The following is a 19438-nucleotide window of genomic DNA, read 5'->3' as shown; positions in this document are numbered from 1 at the left end:
TCCAGCCATCCTGTTATGCTAGGCTAAGTCATCTAAAATTTTCGTGTCCATATCACAGTACGTGTAGGTTATTTATTTTGCAATACTTTCCCATGTGCAGGGAGAGAAGAATTCTTACTCAAAAGAGAAGAACTCAGCATACCAAAGGCCAAATCCCCGGTATGCACATTGCTGCAGCTGCACTGAATAGGCTGACTAATAGGGAATTTAGATTTAAGGATACAGGTATTTGCTGACTTATTATCAGTAAGTATTTTAATTAAAAGAAAAATCAGAAAAAAAAATCTCCTATTTATGATAAATTGACTCAGACCTTTTCATTAAGCTACTAGGCATTGCTTTAGCAACCTTTTTTTTTTTTTGACTTTTCAAATGTCTAAGAAGTACATATTCAAAGTTRTTCTTAAATAATCCACACTTAATCTATTACTGACCTCATAGCACTGGAGAAATCTGTAAAAGATTTCAGAAGTGCTTCTACATCATATATTTCAACTGTTTTTAAGAATAAAAATTGTTTTTATAGATTCCTAATTATTAGAATTAAAAGCAGAACATYTGTTCTTTAAACCTGGACATATATAATAGCAAGTTTACTATTCATACTATGTACATATTATGGATTTTCTAAACATTTTTAGTTTTGAAATCCTTTAAAACTTTTCCCCCCAAAATCCAGTGGCAAAATTAGATACATGTRGCCTAATGGGATACAAAGTGTCAATTTCACAAACAAAGCAATTTTTAAGAGGTAGAAGCTCAAACAGCTAAAAATTCTGATTTGTAGTTTATGAAGTCCTTTAATTTAAAAGCAGTTAAAATCCACATTGTTCTAGACATCATGCGAAGAAAAATCCCCAGCCTCCTGGAAACCTTAGGAGCAGTGAATTTCATCAGTTAAGATATATTTTCAAATGTAAATTACAGTGGAAGCAATGATGTAATATGGATGATACAGCTGTCTCAGTAGATTTTATCTGACATCCCTTACTTAAAAGATTTTTAAATGTTTCTCCAATATGAAAAATTGCACTGTAGAAATGGTACCCCAGAGTATTGTATTTATCATTTCTTAGTGATTCCATATAAAAATTGCATAGTTTAAAAGTAAAATAATATTCTAACTGCCAGGTCTCCAAGCTTATGACGGTCTCCATAGACAGGCTGTATAAATCCTTCTTGTCATCACAAGTACAAAGATAATGTAAACTCTGATTTACACCAGTGAACCACAAATCACTTTGAGGGAAGAAAGAGCTTTCTCTGTTGCCAAATAAAATCTCATGGTATACTACCAATCTATAAACTACTAATATCCATATAAATTTTAGTGTAAATGAAGCAACTGTGGTGTTTTTAAATCAAAAYAAAAACCAGTCTTTGACTGTGCTGTTACCTCTTTTAGGTCTTTTGCTCATTTCTAGGAACTCAGCAAAGAAATAAATGATCTGCCTTCTCCTTTATAGAATATACTGAATGTGCTGTTTGATACTGTAGTTCTCTCATGCCAAATCCAGCAGCATTAAAGTACTGACGTGCAGTAGGCCTGATTCTTTTATGCTACAGTATCTAAACTTAACTTGTATAGGAGAAGTATACCCAAATATTTTGTAGGGGTCTTTTTTTTTTTTTTTTTCTTGGCTGTGCCAAACTTTCTTTTTCTGAAGTATTTTGTCTGAGCCTTATAACGATGTGGAACTGTACTTCAGCTAGGCACATACACCCAAGGGTTGCTGAATCAAGGTTGCAGTGTTGCACTTCAGGGCTCCACTGACACAGGCAAATTTCTCGATAACATAACTGCAAAGATCAGTGCAGACAAGAATAGAAGCTTAATATTTCATCTCATATTTCTACATTCCCCATATTCATACTTAATAATACCTACAAAGTGCAAAATGACCTCATTATGGTGTGTAACTAATAAGATCTTTCAGCTCTGTAAAATGATGAAAGAAGCCTTATCCTTGTAGTTCCCAAGTTGTTTGCAATAGCTTAATTTGCTGTTTTCTTTTCTTTTCTTTTCTTTTCACAGATTCTATTTTGAATGATTTTATTATGATGCACTGTGTTTTTATGCCAAATAGTCAGCTCTGCCCAACCTTGATGGCACAATATCCTTTTGTAATGGAAAAGTTACATATCTTTTAAAACTTTATCTGTCAATGATGAGACTGCAAATTCTCTCCCCACGTGTAAATCAAGTTTCATGCAGGTTGTGCCTTTTGGGTAGGTACTTAGTGTTTGACTAACAGCCTCTTCATAGCCCACAACCCTGAAATGGATGGTGTATACCCAAAGCATGATGAGATGTAGTCCTGGAGCATGAAAATAGTTATCCTTCCTCTGTTGATTGCTATATTAAGGAAAAGAAGCCTCATGTCCCTTCACCAGGTAAGTGAAAATACATTAAAGTTTGGATTACCTGTTTTATATCCTTCTTCTTTCTGTCTTTCTTGTTTTTTGCTGAATCACAGCATCTAAGATTTTTTCRGATTTTGACAATCCGCTTTATAGTGTACCTGCAAAGTGCATCAAACAAAGGAGTACCTGAATTAGTACCATAGTAGTACTATGAGTAAGCAGTTCCTAAACACTGCCTTAATGCAATTAGAAATAAAAATAATAAAAATGTGTAATTACAGTCTATAGCAAATGTTAACAGACACTGTGAGAAATGCAAATTGTGTGTGAATAGCTAGGAAATGAAAACTTATAGTGGATAGTATCAAGAGCTGGAGGGGATTCTTACACTGTCGGCATATTTTACAAMGGAGTCTAGGAAATAAGTATCAGCCAGTTTCCAGCAGGTCATTTAGTCTGGGGAGCTGCTGAGCACTGAAGAGCTTGCCTTTTGTGCAGGCAGGTTAGACTACATGAAGCTATCAGCAGACTTGGAGCATAAAATAAACATATTATGTTTGCAGTTCTAYAGAATTCTGACAGGGCTATAATAGCACCAGTTCCCTATTTATTTTTTAGAATCAGATTGGAATGAAAGAAAGTGTGCTGTTCTTGAAGCTCAGCAGGGCAAGGGACATCTGGGAAAGCTAACACCCTGAAACCACAAAATAGAGCATCGTGCTGTTGTTTAGCAAGCTTGAGAATCCATTTCTGTTACTCCTAGCAGGAAGAGAAATTGCTTTGAAAACCTTTGGACCCACAGAACTGATCTAGGGAAAATTGTTCATACACCTACAACAAAGATGTTTTCCAGAACCACATAGTTTTGGATATCAAAAATACTATGAAATGCTGTTGCTGACACCCTTGAGAAGGGAAAAGGGGGCAGCACTTTTAATCTTTTTTTCAGGTTAATCTAGTTCATATTATTGAATCAGTCCGTTTGATACTGAGGTTTGTCTACCCTTAGTTATAACAGAATCAGTCCGATATCCAGTAGCTGGGGAAATCCAGCATGCAAGCAAAAGTACCTCATTATTTACAGGGAAAAAGCTTTTCTGAAGATCAAAATGACAGTGTCACTTATGTATACATTCTGGTATGATGAACTCTATCCTAGAGAGGAGAGTAAGCCCAATACACGACTTAAGTGGGTCGTGGCAAGCTGTGTGCTARTTCCTCTCGGTGAGGAGGAGAGGGATTGGAAGGAACGAGCATCCCACTGCTTTAGTGTCAGCTTTTCCTAGAACTGCGTGGTTGTTTATTTGGTCCACTCCGAATATGGARAATGAAACTGTGTTCTGTTGGTTGTACTATTGAAATCCATTGTTGAAAGGTTGCTAACAGAACTCATCTGTTTTTGAGCAAAATCACTTTAYAAAATATGTTTGCCAGTACTGTGAGACTAAAGAGAAATTAGTTATGCTCAGTGAAGAAATTAAAATGGAAAAAGAAAAAGAAAAAAGGTAATTCAGTCAGAGACACTATTTTTGCTCCAGCTGCCAATTTTGAATCAATACAAGTCTATTTTCTTACACCCACTTAGGATACTGTTTTAGCTGGTAGCATGTAAGTACTAGTAGAACTAGACTGTTGTAGTGCTTTCAAGCATAGTACAGGATATAAATTATTTAGCTTTTCTCTTCCTGTACTGCAGTGTCTGGCCATCCATAAATTCTTTAAGGCTGAGAGGAATGGATGGGTGCACCATTTTGGCTAAGCAACATTTCTGATTGCTCAGGATTCGGTGCTTACACTGGTCTCTCCCTTGACACACCACTCTTTTTTGGTTATTGAAGTATACGGATCCTGCAATATTAAAAAATCAAATACTTATTTCTTTTTATAGGGAAGCGAAGGATATGCTCCCATCTCCTGGATCATGTAATAGGCACATGTCCTGTATGTAGGGTTATACGACTGAGGCCCTGTTTCCCTCTCTTCTTCACCAAGATGGAAATAGAGAAATTCTCACAGCTGCAACTTGTTAGAGGGAGGCAGGACATGCACAAGAAGAACGGGAACAAAGTAACGTCTCCAGAAGCATTCTTGGGATAGAGTAAGTGTGTACACAGGTGTGCAAGTGTTCATATTTAAAGGCCACTGTCTAARCATTTTCCATGTATAAACCTCTCTTTTGCTCACTGTAGATGATTATCTGTTTGCACATTTCATTATGAACATTTATTTCCCTCCAKTTTGGCATTTGCTTCCACTGGAAAGACTTGTCTATGTGTACCTGTGGGTATAAGAGAGAGAATGTATGTATCAGACAAACTGATTAAATATTGTATAATCCATAATATAAGCCACAAGATGTTCTGAGAACAGATGTTAAAGCCCATGGTTATTCAGAATTTCTGTTTTGATTATTTCTGTCTCTAGTACTTTGGGAAAGCCAATAGCTTTATAAGTGATGTTTCAGGGCCAGTTTTCTTAGTTTTGCTGTCTAAGTGTCTCTTCTCTCTCCCTGTCCCTTCCTTCTTTCCCCTTGCATAAACAAACAGTGCCCCTGGCTTCTGCAGATAGTTTTTAGCTTGCTCTTTGAGGCATGCATGACAGGCAAATGGAAGTAAGCTGACAAACCTGAAGGGGTTGTTTTGATTTCACTCAATTTGGAAACATCAATAAACAGTGTAATGTAGTTGTAGTCATCCGATAGGTATATTTCTGTTAGAAAAACTAGCTAAGATAAGGAAGAGAGGAAAACATGTATTTGTTTTGCACAGCTATATAAAATTTCACGTATGTTTTGTGAACCTCCTTTATTATCACGCCAGCAAAATAGTTTCTGTTCCACTGTAGTAATGAATACTGATTTGGCAGAGTTACTGATATGGTTAAATTTTCCCACGCAAGGAGGAATAGACTTCAAAATGGCTTTCATTTCCTAGCATATGCTAGACAGAATTAGAAATATGTRTATTGAACTCTAACCATGTTGGTGTTGATACATGTTTTACAGTTATCTGACACTTATTGCAAGAATACATGATATTTTACTTCTGATTGTGATCTGCAGTGAATCTGCATCCTGTGGGTCCCATAAAAACTGGGGAACCTTTCACTGACTTTCCATATGATAATGTTAATAAAAGAGCAAGTAATATAAATGAGCAGTAAAAATACARAAAAATTACCAGTGCCTGTGGTGAGTCAGTTAATAAGAAGGTAAAAATACATGGAATAATTATAGTGTTTGAGCTRTAAAAAATGGCATGAGAAAAGTGACTCAGTAGAATATTAAACTTGCTCCCCGAGACATTAGAGCAAATAGCTTGCAATGTATTATTTACTTCTTATGACCTTTTGACTTGTTTGCTCTTATAAATATGCTGACATGTTTTAATTCCCTAGTCATTTTAAAGCTTTCTAAACAAAATTAAAATTCACCTTTCTAAAAGTTTGTCAGTCAAATGATTGCCCCAGTAACCTTGGTAACATGTCTAGTCTCTATGTGGGTGGGGGTGTTGGGCAGGAGGATCATTTGAAAAATGAGTTAATAAATACTTTTTCCCATTCTATTTTATTAACATAAAGAATGTTAACATTTATTAGAGAAAAACAAGTGAGATCTCATTATAATTCTAAATGAGAATCTTAAAATATAGATCTTACAGACCATTTTGTTTTCTTATTAATATTTTAATTTTCTAATTAATATTTTAAAATCTTAAGTTAGAGCAACTTTAATTATTGCTTTAAAGGATGCTGGACTTTGTGATGAGTGAGAGAATGTCAGTATTTAAGTAAAAAAAACTTTTTTCCGTATTGGAAGTGTTATTGTTCATGAGAACCCAGAATCAGAATTTCAATAACTGCACTCATTCTCTGCTTACTTTTTACTCAATCAGTTTATTGGGAAATGGTTTAAATAYGTATTTTTAAYCTCTGATCAGTGAGAAGCAGGTACACAAATTGCCAGATCTGTTTCTGGCAGATTCAGTGATTCTAAAGAATCAGTCTTGATTCACTGGATCTTTTGTACCTTCCTGCTGTTGCCTGAGTCTGAAGGCCAGGCTGAGTTCTTCAGTCTTTTTTTTTCCATTGATTTGAGATGTCAGTGGAGATCTTTAAGTGGCCAGAACTTTCAAATTATAGCTTTAGTGAGAGGGCTGAGATGTTCTATACTTAAAAGAAGTGCTTTTCTACTTGCAGAAATAGTACATGCTTGCAGTTTGTTTGTACCTTTACTTTTTTTCTTCTTTTACTTTAAATAAGTGTTATTTTTTGCCTTTTTTGCTATTTGCCTATTTTTGTAATGTTGAAGTTTCACTGTTAAAAGGTCAATGAAAAAWTTCCCATTTTTTCTTATTGTCACAAAATAATTATCACAAAATATTGTGTCCCAAATATGATACAGTTTTTAGAGTGGAAACTTCCCATTTCTTCATCTGGAAAATAAGGCTACTTTACAGTTTATTTATTATTTTGCCCTATGTCTGTCTAATCAATTTAGACTATGAACTTTTCTAACTAGAGAACTTTTAGAGAAGTTCTCTTATTTAGAGACTAGAGAACTAGCTTCTCTGAATAAGAGGAGTAAGGCTGGTGGTTCATTCCAAAAGTCTTCCTTAGAAAAGGAAGATTGAAATGGTTTATAACCACAAAGTGATAATTTCTCTCTCTCTCTCTCTCTCTCTCTCTCTTTTTTTTTTCTGACTGTCTCCAGAAAGGAAAAAGGAGGAATTCTCTTTCTTCAGTCTCCGAGGTTAATCTTCTTCTCCATTGTCCCAAGTATCATTTCTGTTCTGCTCCCTACAGCATTGTCTTTTGTAGGATTACGATCATTCCTATCATCCTTAGAGAAATCACTGTGCTTTAATTTTTAGAACAAATGTGAAAAGTCTGCAAATGTTTATAATAGCCCCAGTCAGAAATCAAAACTGTATACTGGAACATTTTGTTTGAAGGCTCTGAAAATTGCTTACTAAAATTCGGTTATTGGTGAATTTGTACTGGTTCTGATGTTTTCAATCACTGAGCATTTTCCTTGACACCATGGCACCTACCATGCCCAGCCTTCTCAGGGTACAGAGCAGGARAAAATGGATTATGCCCTCAATAATAAAAGGCGAGTCATTCGGCTGGTTCTGCAGTGGGCTGCTTTGTATGGAGATTTGCTACAAGAAGATGAAGCAGCAATGGCTTTTTTGGAGGTATGAAGTAATCATTGTATTATTGTACTGAAAAGTGTCTAGCAAGGAAGATGAGCTGAAAACCTGTTCTCGTTCTCTGAACTGTTACAAAATAAAGAAAAATGGGTCATTTCAGAGTGCAAACTCATAACTGTTTTTCCTTGGTTTTAGCTGCAGGCAGCATACTTGCTGCAACAGTGGTTGAACTGTTGTAAACCACTGAGACTCTGAAAACACCTTCTAGAGTTGCAGACCCCTTTCAGAGTACCATGTGGGTTGATTGCTTTATAGCAATATTTGAAGCTRCTTTTTTCAGTCACTTTTGCAAATAGTTCAAAGGACCCAGGCTGAACTGAAGTGAAGCTTATGTCTGCCTGAAGTGTGCCAGGAAGGAGCTGGAGGATTGTCACAGTACAAATCCAAAAGTCATTTCCATTTGAATGGAAGCTGTGCTGCAGCTATTAGAACTTGAGATCTTTGCCTTCAGTACTTTCTTGATACCTTAAAACAACCTAATTACTCAGGTATTAGTAACTGTTAGGAGTGTAAGGTCTTTGTGGTAGATGACAAGTCTTTGTATTTCTAAGATGCTCTRTCAATGTCATATAAGTCATGATTACCATTATTATTATCTAGTGAGTATATGGACCACAATCACATATTTTACTGACTATGCAAACACAGAGCAGAAGGTCTTGCCCCAAAGAGTTTAAAATTGAATCTAARACAAGAGTTAACAGACGGGCCTTAAGTATGACAGACAGGTTTATCATACAACAAGCCCATATGGGCAAGCTTTTCATAAAAGACAAGCTTTGGAGACAGAGATAATGTATTTTATTAGACCAGTTGTTACACTTTAAAAAACTTACTATTTGCAAGCACATAAATCCTTCTTTGGGTCAATTTTATGTAGGTGTGAAAGAATTTTGAGTAGAGTTTGAAGCGGTATAATGATGCAACTTTCTTGGAAATTTAACAAGTGGCCTGTGGCAGCTGATACCCTGGAGCAGGTTGGGGCAGTGAGAATCAACAGCTCGGTGGAAGTGATCCACTAAAAAAGGGGGTAAAAAGACTGAGAAAGGCCTTCTGAGTGAAGGGACGTCTATRAGAAGTGGTAGAGAAGAGTATCAAAGGTGATAGAAGATTACAGGCCTGTACAACAGGTTATATTTCCATAACGTCCAAAATGTTAGGTAGCAGCGTGGCTTGGTAGGCATTGCTTAAAAGCATTTACTAGCTATTCTGAGTTTTGGCTACCATTTAAATGTATATGTAGAGATGTCCAAKAGATTTTTGTATTGAACAGAGGCAGACAAGACTAGCATAAAATGGTAGAGATGTTGGTTTCCAATTCAAAAATTGTAGTTTCATCTGCACAGATAAGAGCAATTAATCAGTGATAGAGTGCAAGAAAGGGAGAAGAAAAGTAAATCTTAGATGGAGATAAGTTTTTCTAAAATCTGGAGCTCAATGAAGTTGATTATCTGAAGGAAGGTGTTGAGGACAAGCTCAAAGAGGTAGGAAGACGGGAGGACACGGTCAGAGTTCAAGTATGGATAAGATTTTAAGTAGAAAAATGTGACCAACGATTTCAAGTGCACCATGTCGTAGAGGATATGTGGTACAGTGGTCCTGAGTTTTGCTCTAAGAGGGGTCATCGCATACYACAGTGAGAAAAATCAGAATACATGGGATGAAAGCCAGACTGAAAAAGAGCAGGAATGGTTCTGGAGGAGAGGAACTCAAAGCTTTGACTGAAAACAGTATGTTAAGAGAAATTAGAGATGAGATAGGAAATAGGCTGATACTAAGAAGCATGGCYAAAGTTGAATTCTTTTTAAGAAAGTAAAGAACAATGCAATTATTTTCAGGGTTAACTCTAGCCATAGCGATCACAGAAAGACTGGTTTTAAGCAAAATTGCTTGACTGCAACAGCAGTCATGCCTGATTATTTATGAGTTCTATGGTCTTTCTCCTTGATAATCTAGAAATGCAGTGTTGGTAAAAGCAGTGATTAAACAGTAGGCTAAGAAAGCACTTTTGTCTCCTGTCTCTCGTCATGCATATTTTACTCTTACTTTAAATCAGCTGGAGATAGACAAGTAGAAGTAAGATAAACTTGGCCCCAAYATGTGTTCCCCTGTTCAGATTATCATTTGTTATAATCGTTAAACTATCAGATGTTTCCTCATAGTCCTCTATTTTGTGTACTGTTCATTTACATCTGTAGTTATTTAAAGACTATTCTGTGTTGTTTACAGGAATTTTATGTGTCTGTATCAGATGATACAAGAATGATTGCAGCACTAAAGGAGCAACTTCTAGAGCTAGAGAAAATTGTAAAGCAAGTGTAAGCATTTTTTGCTTCTTTTCTTTCTCCCCCTCCCCACTTTTTCTCAGTAAATAAATCAAGAAAATTTGTTGTTTACATCTATTAAAAATTAATTCTATGAAAGGTGTTCAGTCACACAAGACAATGTTAACATGAATGTTTGTTTGGATGTGTGTTTGTGACCCTCTCTTTCAACATCATTTTTGCAAATGCCAAACTCTCTCGTAAAAGGGTTTACAGAAGAAATAACAAATTATGCACACATCGTTGAAACCAAACTGGCTGCTTGTTTCATGCTTGCATCAATTTTGTATGATATTTTCCCTGCCTTGGTTGTAGATAACTATGGTATTATCTAATCTTTTTTTAATATAAGCAAACATGAATACACTGATACTCTAGTTTGACAGGAGRATTCTGTTAAGTGATTTTGTAGATAAAATCTTCCAGGTAATATTTAATAATATATTTTATTTTAATCTTTTTATAGTTCGGAAGAACCTAAAGCATCTCAAAAGAAGGTAAGATAACTTTATTTGTCCATTTTCTAAAATAAAAGCTTTAGCACAGCAAATCTGTAAGCATAATAATCTTGGATATATTAAAACAAACACTGAGAAATAGTTTTTAACATTTCAGTGTCAAACTCTGCATTACAACTCTATTTCCTGCCATTGACACGGGATTTATTGCAATTCAGGTCTTCCCCAGTGTTTCTTCTTGCATTAACGTGAATCGTGATGATTAATTTTACAGCATAAAGTTCTTCTGCAGCTGTTTAACACAAGTGATGACAGAGCACAGAAACGCCAACCTATCAGGGGCAGTGATGAAGGTGAGTTCCTATTTGCAAAGTTTTCTCAAGCCATTGGGATTTGCATTAAATTTGCCAAGGTCTAAAAATAAACAAAAGTACCTACAATTTACAAGCTTTGCCTGAAGCAAGCTGTTTGCTTTGCTTACCTGACATTCTCCTTCATCATTGCTTTGAAACACTCCTGATCATTTCCATCAGTTATTTGTGCTATAAAATACTCAGCTTCCTCAGAGGAAAAAGAAGGAACCTTTAAAATAGGCAATGAATAAAACAAGCAAGGACCAGTATGGAGAGTGTCTACTCAGGTGCAGGGCAATGACTATTTGGTGTTGAAGATCATATTTGAGCCTCCTCCGTGGTTTTGAGCTAGGACATACAGCTGTTTCACCAGAAATACTCCTTTGCGAGATACGAGTCGAGCAGATAACCATGCCCTGGGTCTCTGCCCTGTGGCATGCAGCCTAGCAAGCRCAATCTGCTGGGTTGCCCTATTGCTATTGTTGGACTCCTGTGAAGAGATCAAGGTAAAATTTACAGCAGAGCCTCATATTATCATTTTCAGTTGTACTAGCTTTTCACATTGTCGTTTACTTCAGGCAGGAAAAAGCAATACTTTGYCAACACAATCCTGAGCTGTGGTAATGAGATCTGTTCTTTATAAACAAAGATACRTACACATTAAATCTCATAAATCTGGGTATTTCTTTGCAAACTGCTGGGGCCAGTCTCKTGATGGTCGTTTTGGTGCTTCTTCATCACAGAAAAATAGCCTCTGCTTCAAGGCGTTTGAAATTAAAGGGCAGCTCTTGCTAGTGAACCATAGTGTAAAAATAAGGGAACAAAATGCAAGGTAACGTATCTGAGAAAGCTAGTGGCGTGAAGCAAACCACGGAGAGAGCCATTTCAAAAGCTTAGAGGTAACCACATACGAACAGCGGACATCCTACCATGGATGCAGCTCCCACTGTCCATAGCAGTGTTTCTCCTAGCTCTCCAAAAAACAAAACAGTTGCTCCTGCCRTGCAAGGACTTCACCTCGCGTCTATATGGGCATGCGATGACCGCGCTTTTCGTATGGCTGCACCTGTGGCGTTCATAGGACAGGCAGCAATGTGAATACAGAAAACACAGAGAGAGCTGTAGCTCCAGGGGCTGTCTGGCTTGGCTTCATAGCTGAGCTGAAGAAGTATTTTGCTAACTTCGTTTGTCTTAAATTCATGTCACTTTGGGCTGCCCTGCTTTCTGCAGGCTGATGTACTATCGTATCGATCTCCAGGCAACCAGAGACCTGGGTTCACATATTACTCTAAGAGATAATTTGTACTGCACATTGAAGCGTATTCTTGTTGATGGCGTATTCTCCTTCCTTGTCTACATTCTTGATTCAGCCATTATATGCTTGCATGTGAAAAACATGTTGCAACGCAGTTTAATTTAAGTTCTGATTGTGACCAGAGTTCTGTTGTCATATCTAAAATCCAAAAAATATTTTGTTGTACTTAAGAGAGTTTGCAGCCAGTTTTCCTGATTCTTGAAAAGAAATATTTGTTTAAACTGTCATGATATCTGGGATATAACAAAATGACAGATGAATTGGTATCCATAAATAATGTAGCAATACTGAAATACTTACACTTCCTAGTTTACTAAAAGCTCTAGTAAATTGGACACTTACATAAGAGAAATTGTAGAACATCTGAGGAACTGGGAGCTATCAAACAAAAAAAAATCACAGAAGTGATTTATTGTTGCTATATTTTTTTCATCTGTGGGCAGTGGTTACTGAAGGGAAAGTGGTKTGTACAATAAGCTCTGTCTGGTTGTTACATGTGGCATACACAGCACAATCTTTTTGTCTTTAGTTCTGTTTAAGGTGTACTGCATAGACCAAACCTATACAACTATCCGGGTACTGGTGTCTTCCTCTGTGAAAGAAGTGATCAGCGCAGTAGCAGATAAGCTGGGCTCTGGAGAAGGCCTCATCTTAGTAAAGATGAGTTCAGGGGGAGGTACTGTATTTGCATCATCTTAAACACTTCTCTTTTACAGTGAGGCAGAAGGTTAAGAGGGAATGAAAAGCAATAGATTTATTTAAGGCTTTTCTAGTTACGTACATATTCAGCTAGTACATAGCTTTTCTCTTAGAGGCACCTCCTTTCCCCCAGTACACATCGGCACTCACATGGGAGATGGGGAAAATGGAGAAGCTTGAGTATCTGCATGTTACAGAGCAGGGCTACCACAAGTTCCCTTCACTCTAAGACCTGTAAGAGCTTTTTAACAACAGAAATGTCAGGTAAGCATAGATAATGTCAGGTTAGATATATGAATCAGTAACAGTAGAAAATGCTGCAATGATGACGTTCTCTGTCCCAGTAAACTACCACTGAGCATCCTACTGCCTAGTCCTACACTGACTAAGTGTTGGCAAGGGGTCAGGTATAGGCTGCAGAGAAACTGCAAGGTGGATTCTGCTGGAGAAGTGGTGTTGTCAGAGTGCTCTCTGCTTGAGTGTGGCCCTGTGGGCACACACAGAGCTAAAGTGAGCTGTGTTGGAAGGCATTTCTGCAAACAGTGATGCTTGCGAAAAACAGCTCGCTTCCTGAAGACTGACACCAGGCAGCTCTACTTTTTGCAGTTGCAGCGGTTTTTTGTTGCCAGCCAGCACATTCTGGAAGAGGCTGTTTCATAACTTGCTTCATAATCTTTTCTTTACCTGTGATGTGCTCCTTTTTTTTTTTTTTTTTTTTTTTTTAGGACTTCTGTAATGATATTTGAATGCAGTCACATTTCAGCATCCCCTTAGGGAGTTTAGAGTCTTCCAAGACAATTTCCTAGTAAGAAAAGATCTCTAAGCTCAGTGAAGAATGAAAGGGTCCCTGACTGTTGCAGGGGTTGAATGTTTCTAGAGAGGGCAGCACAGGCTTCTTTGCTTGCCTGTATGGTTTGGGGCTGGGATTCCAGTTCTGTATGCCATTCTGTAGGAGACTGGCTTGGTCTGAGCCTGTTGTCCCATTTCTTCGGTAAAGAAGACCTTGTTGTCATGTGCTTGTGTCTTGAACATTGTTTTACTGTGCTAAAGTTATAGCCAGAATGCTGATCTGTTCTGTTGTTAGGTCAATCCTGCAGTAAATCCTGCATTTAATACATACATTTAACAAATAATCTTTTGTTTCATGTTTACAGAAAAGGTCGTGCTTAAACCTCACGATGTTTCAGTGTTTACAACTCTCAGTGTTAATGGACGGCTCTTTGCCTGCCCACGTGATCAGTTTGATTCACTGGTATGTATGTATACAGTTCTCAGAAATTCCTGCAAGCCAGAGAGACTCTTTGTAACTTAACTTTTCAGTTAATTTGAACACTAATAGCTCAAATGTTTCTTATCSTTTTTTGCCTTATCAATATTTTAGTAAAAACTACTGGAAACATTAACAACAAAGGGCCTGTAACAGTGTTACGGGACAAGCCCTGAAATTAAAAACAGGATAATGTCATAATTTCCTAAACTGTAGCAGAAGTCCATGCARTATTCTTTGTGGCACTGTGCATGCAGGAAGAGCTAAATATTACCACCAGGCCATGCAGTGAGGTTCTGATTACAGAACAACCTCCCATGGCCACAGGGATATATTGTAGGAGACAGATGTTACCAATTAAAGTGTTCTGGAGACTTGATTCCAGCAGTAAATTCCTTAAAATCTTTTCTTTCTGAGCCCCCACAAAATGCTGTGTCAAAATCTCAGATGATTCTAACTAGAATCACAGAAAATATTCCAGACAGAAAGTCTGATTTTTCTTAAGAAAAATTGTTCATAAGTACTTGTAGTTTATACAGTAATTCTAACAATCTCCATGGGGTCTGCTTTTATAGAGTTTGATTTGACTGTACTTTTTGTTCCTTTTATTTCATTAAAAACAAATGTCATTGCCAAGTCATGTCAGCATGAACTCTATTACTCCTAACCTTGGTTCAGCCTCCTGTATGCTTTAACAAGCCACTTAGTATGTATGCCTGATTTCTTTTATAGATATGGTAAAATCTGTGCTTTGCTGCTGCTTTCATTTTAGTAGCCAGGGAATGCAAATACAGCATRCTGTAGTTCCATGCAGAGATATCTGTTATTCAGTTTATTAAATTCTTGTGCTCTCTTAAGGTTAATTAATGAACCAAGTAGATACTGTTATGGGGCAGGCTACTTTAAAGCAGGGGTGTTGCRTCAGTGCAGCTACCTTGGGCGCTGTTACCTGGCTCTGCTGTCTGTGCAGACATGGCCTGGGCAGCAAACTGCCATGACTTTGGGTGCCTTTTCCACTGTGCTGCCTATTTACTTTGAATTGAGTATTCCAAATGCTACAGGGAGCTCTAAGATACAGGGCTGTGATGTGCTAATTTTCAGCAACTGAACTGACCTCAGTAGGAGTTAGGGATGAGCACTCAGCACCTGGAAGGGGTTTTCAGCACTGCGTGGCAGAATGCACCCCCTCATCAGTTGCAGTTTTTTTCAAGCAGGTATAAACAACTTGAAAAATCTTATAATCCTGCCCCCCTCCTCATTTAATCCATTCACATTCCAATTTCTAGCTGCTGCCTGTGTGTGTGCATGTATTCACAGCACACTTGGCAATCCTCGTGTGAAAATTGTTCTGGGTCAGATGAATTTGCAAATATGCAATGAGTTTACATCTAAGTGCTTCTTTCCTAGCCTTGGAAAATATGTGTTTGTTATGGTAACAGTTATGTTGTGTTTGTCTCCAAATAGGGGAGAAAACACTCTTTCAGTTTGTGGAAAAGTCTCTTTCCTCAAATTTCCACAAAATTAGGATTTTCTACACACAAATGGCTGTTGTACTGTGTTTTAAAATAAAGAAACTTTGCTCATGCAAATTGCAATACAGAGGAATCTGCAGGGCATTTTAAGGTTGATGGCAGTCATGGGTTTTTTTAGATAAATGCTTAGTTTAAATATGTATTTCAAATATTGGAGCTTGTAAGATTCYTGTGCTTTACTGCAGATTATTTTTTAATTAGTTTGTGTTATACTGATATTTGCAATACAAGTTTTTCCTAGACCGCAAAGTGGGAATTAAAACAGAAATAAAGCTACTAYATACTATATATTATTGAAAAAAGTGACTTGATATATTAATCCAGCGAGTGCTTTTTATATGGGTAATAAATTGCGCCTCCCTGAAAGGGGATTCATTCAGTAAGCTCATTTTTGATGCTGCAGTATGCAAATATAGTCTGTTAATCTTGCAGACTCTATTCGGTTTGCACTCAGAAAGGACCATGTTGACAATTACCTATTCTGTAATTATCTAGCAAATACTGAATGAGAAACTGAGCAAGAAACTTGTAAGTGAACTCTACTGCCCTCTCCTGGAAACAAAAGAATTAAAAAGTGGATTCACAGGAAGCTTTAATGATGCTTTCTTTCCCAAAGGGTATTTCAGCATGCATTTGATTTTGCAAGAAGGTTGTTTGTTAGTATTTTAGCAGGGCTGGCTCAAACACTTTGATGCACATATATACTACAGACTACTCCAAGTGCAGTTTAATCTCAAGCCACATTTTAAATCTCATTTCAATCTAAGATTTACTGGTATGCAAAACTGTGAAAAACATCTTTTTTGGGGGGTGGTATGGAAATATCTTTCAAAAATGTTATGATGCTTGAATTATTTAAAGGATTCTTTCCTCATAAGACTATGCATATAATTTCCGTTAGCATACTGGGAATTTTGTAATCAAAAATGGCTGATAGTGTATCCGTGTACTGAGAAAGTATGAGGCATACTTTAGAAATGATCAGAAGATCTTGCAAAGCTGCAGATTTCTAAAGTATGGTGAATGTAATAATTCTCATCATTAGAATCAGTTACTTGCAAAAATATTTGGCTTGTGCTTTGTGGCCTATGTTTTTGTGTATGTAGAAGAGGGAATTGATAACAAAGGTTTTATGGACTGACCTATGCTCCTAAAAAATAGATATGCTTAGGGAGCACTAACCGTATCGAAGTATTTATTTTTGGCTTCAAATTTTAGAACAATGCTAAAAATAGCAAAGAACACTCTGTTATATTTTCCTCACAGTGCTTCTGAGCAGCTTTCAGAATTTCCCTAACCACCCTGTGCATAGTGGATATTGATTTTGTGCAGGGCTTCTCATTTCCTAAAGCTAGCCTGCAATTAAAAACAAATTTCAGTTTTACTGTTATAAAGAGGCTYAGAGAAGTGGTCATGCTGTAAGAATTAGAAACATTATAAAAGAAATGTTCCTAGCATGTAATTTAGCATTTCTAAAATATTTTGCACTATTTTTCCACTTGTAGGCACCATTACCAGAACAAGAGGGACCATCTACTGGTACAGTAGGAACATTTGAACTGATGAGCTCAAAAGATTTAGCATATCARATGACAATTTATGACTGGGAGCTTTTCAACTGTGTACATGAGGTATGAGGATCTGTTCTGCATATCAGAATCTGTTAGAAAATGTTTAATTGTATATTTTAGGTATGCACATTTTTTTGCAAATTTCCTCTGAGCTTGATTTTCAAAAATACTACAATAAAGGCACGAAGTTTTTGAAAGTGTGAGGCATTCTTACTTCTACAGGCAAAGTGCAAAAATGAAATTAAACCTCTCCTGAACACATGCTGCTTATTGAATTACTTTAGTATGTCTTATTCAAGGTATTAAGCTATTAATCCGTAGTCTACAGTTATGCTTTTATCATGCCTCACCAGTTGTCTGTTGGTCTTGTAACCTGAATCCTTGTTGTCTGCACAACACCACTCACAAACTGCAGAGCAAGTTTCAGGCATGCTTAGGCAGTAGATACTTACCTGTTCATTCTTCTTAGTCACTTTTTTGCTCTCCAAAAAGGAGATTTCTAAAGAAATCTAAAACTGTTTTCTTTTTCCTAGCTGGAACTGGTCTACCACACTTTTGGAAGACATAATTTTAAAAAGACCACAGCAAATCTGGACTTGTTTTTGAGAAGATTTAATGAAATTCAGTTCTGGGTGGTCACTGAGATTTGTCTTTGCTCTCAACTCAGCAAGCGTGTTCAGCTGTTAAAGAAGTACATTAAGATAGCAGCCCAGTAAGTATATATTCATCTATGATCTGGAAATAATGTGCACAATTGCAAATTTGTTGATACCTGCCCTCCTTTATTTGCAGACAGCTACATACATTAGAGGTTAAAATATTCTCTGGTAGGTAATTTTCTCCGTTTCCTTAGATTGCAGAATAGATCCCTGTTAATTCTTCTTTCCTGTCCTACTCCTCCATTGATCCTTGATCTCTGAGCTCTTATCGCCATATTTTCACATAAAATTTGTGAATAAATATCTTTCAGTTCATTAGGAGAATCCTTCATGTACCATTACATTCATTAGCAAATACTAATATGCAAGTTAATAAATATTAACAAAACTGAGCCTTATCTTTCCCTAGAACAGAAGTGTTTCTGGTGCTATTCAAGGCAACCTTTCTCACATTAGCTGCAGACAGTGGGAAAATGGAGTGGGAGAGCAGCAGAGATGAARCCCACAGAAGATGAGGCTTATGTTTCCTTTGGTCCGCTTGTGATATTTTCTAATACTTTTGTTTAAAATGGAACAATATGGATGTCCTGTTGTTTGTTTGTTGGTAACTGCTGGGCCTGAAGTTGGATAGCAGGCGATTAAACCTGCCTGCTCTCTTCTCTTCTTTTATTCATATTAAACCTAAAGCTCTTGGGAGCCTTCAGGCTAAGGACTTGGGCCACGATTCCTTACCGTTGCAGTCAAGGGAAGATGTGACTGACCTCAGAGGGAGCAGAGGCTTGCCCTTACCCTGCATAGCTACCTTTTTTCCTTCCTTTCCAGTTCTTCATGTATTTATTACATTCATCACCTGCCCCTCCTTGTCTGGACAAACAGTTCGCTTAGGTGTACAGTGAGGAACTGCCTTTTTAACCGTTTATCTAGGGCTTTGGCCATGGTCACTGCTGGCCTTTAGGCAGTCTTACAGCATAAAGCAGTTATAACTTGCAATTAAAACACAAATGTTAACATTTTTTGCATTGCTAAATGTAGCTCTGTAAAGGAAGAGATTACCATTACAGCTGTGATGTCTCCTTGCTCCTTGTTCGTAATTCCCCTTAGCTGAAGTCAGTGTTCGCACAGACGTTGTGCATCAGTGGCCCCCCTTCCTCTGCGAAGGGCCTGCTGCTGCCAGCACCGAGGTTCTTCCACGAACTGCTTTGGACCCTCCGGAGTTGAAGATATTCAAAATCCAGCAGTAGGTGTGCAGGATCAGGTTCATATTCAGGACAGGCAACAGAATTTGTCTCTTTGGATTCTAAAAATGTATATACGTTGTATTGCATGATAGCACGCCGCTGGGCAGCGAGGGGCCTGCCTGGCCTGGCGGGCTTTGCCCAGGAGAGGGCAGTGGCACCCACACACGCACAAGTCCTCTCAGCTCCCAGGCATGGTACGGGCGAACGCTTAAATGTGGTAAATTAAGATACGATAGGAATTTCTACAAGCGCTTGAAATCAAGTATCTTCAAAATAACAGGTAAATATCTGCTTAATATACTGCCCCTGCCAGTGGGTTCCTCAGTGTCATGGGTTTAATCTTACGCTATTTCCAACAGCTTGACAACCTCCTGTTTACTTCCATGTTTCTGGTATCACTACAATGCTAAAAATAAATAGCTAAAAGTGGTCTGCTCTGCTGAGT

General features: G+C 37.4%; 1 protein-coding gene across 1 annotated transcript in view; it reads left to right on the top strand.

Moving 5' to 3' along the window:
• Positions 1-19438, top strand: part of RAPGEF4 (Rap guanine nucleotide exchange factor 4) — a 193067-nt gene that overhangs the window by 156938 nt on the left and 16691 nt on the right. The window contains exons 18-26 of the mRNA XM_085322841.1: positions 2036-2114; positions 7412-7562; positions 9807-9895; positions 10368-10398; positions 10634-10712; positions 12557-12703; positions 13881-13978; positions 17031-17156; positions 17630-17808. Of these exons, the coding sequence (XP_085178967.1) occupies positions 2036-2114; positions 7412-7562; positions 9807-9895; positions 10368-10398; positions 10634-10712; positions 12557-12703; positions 13881-13978; positions 17031-17156; positions 17630-17808 (979 nt within the window). The remainder of the gene's footprint in view (positions 1-2035; positions 2115-7411; positions 7563-9806; positions 9896-10367; positions 10399-10633; positions 10713-12556; positions 12704-13880; positions 13979-17030; positions 17157-17629; positions 17809-19438) is intronic.

The sequence above is a fragment of the Rhea americana genome, unplaced genomic scaffold, assembly GCF_003343005.1.
Source record: "Rhea americana isolate MKP2758 unplaced genomic scaffold, rheAme1 scaffold_12, whole genome shotgun sequence".
NCBI lineage: Eukaryota > Metazoa > Chordata > Aves > Rheiformes > Rheidae > Rhea > Rhea americana.
Note: the sequence above shows the minus strand (reverse complement) of the source record. Positions and strands in the feature narration are given on the sequence as shown.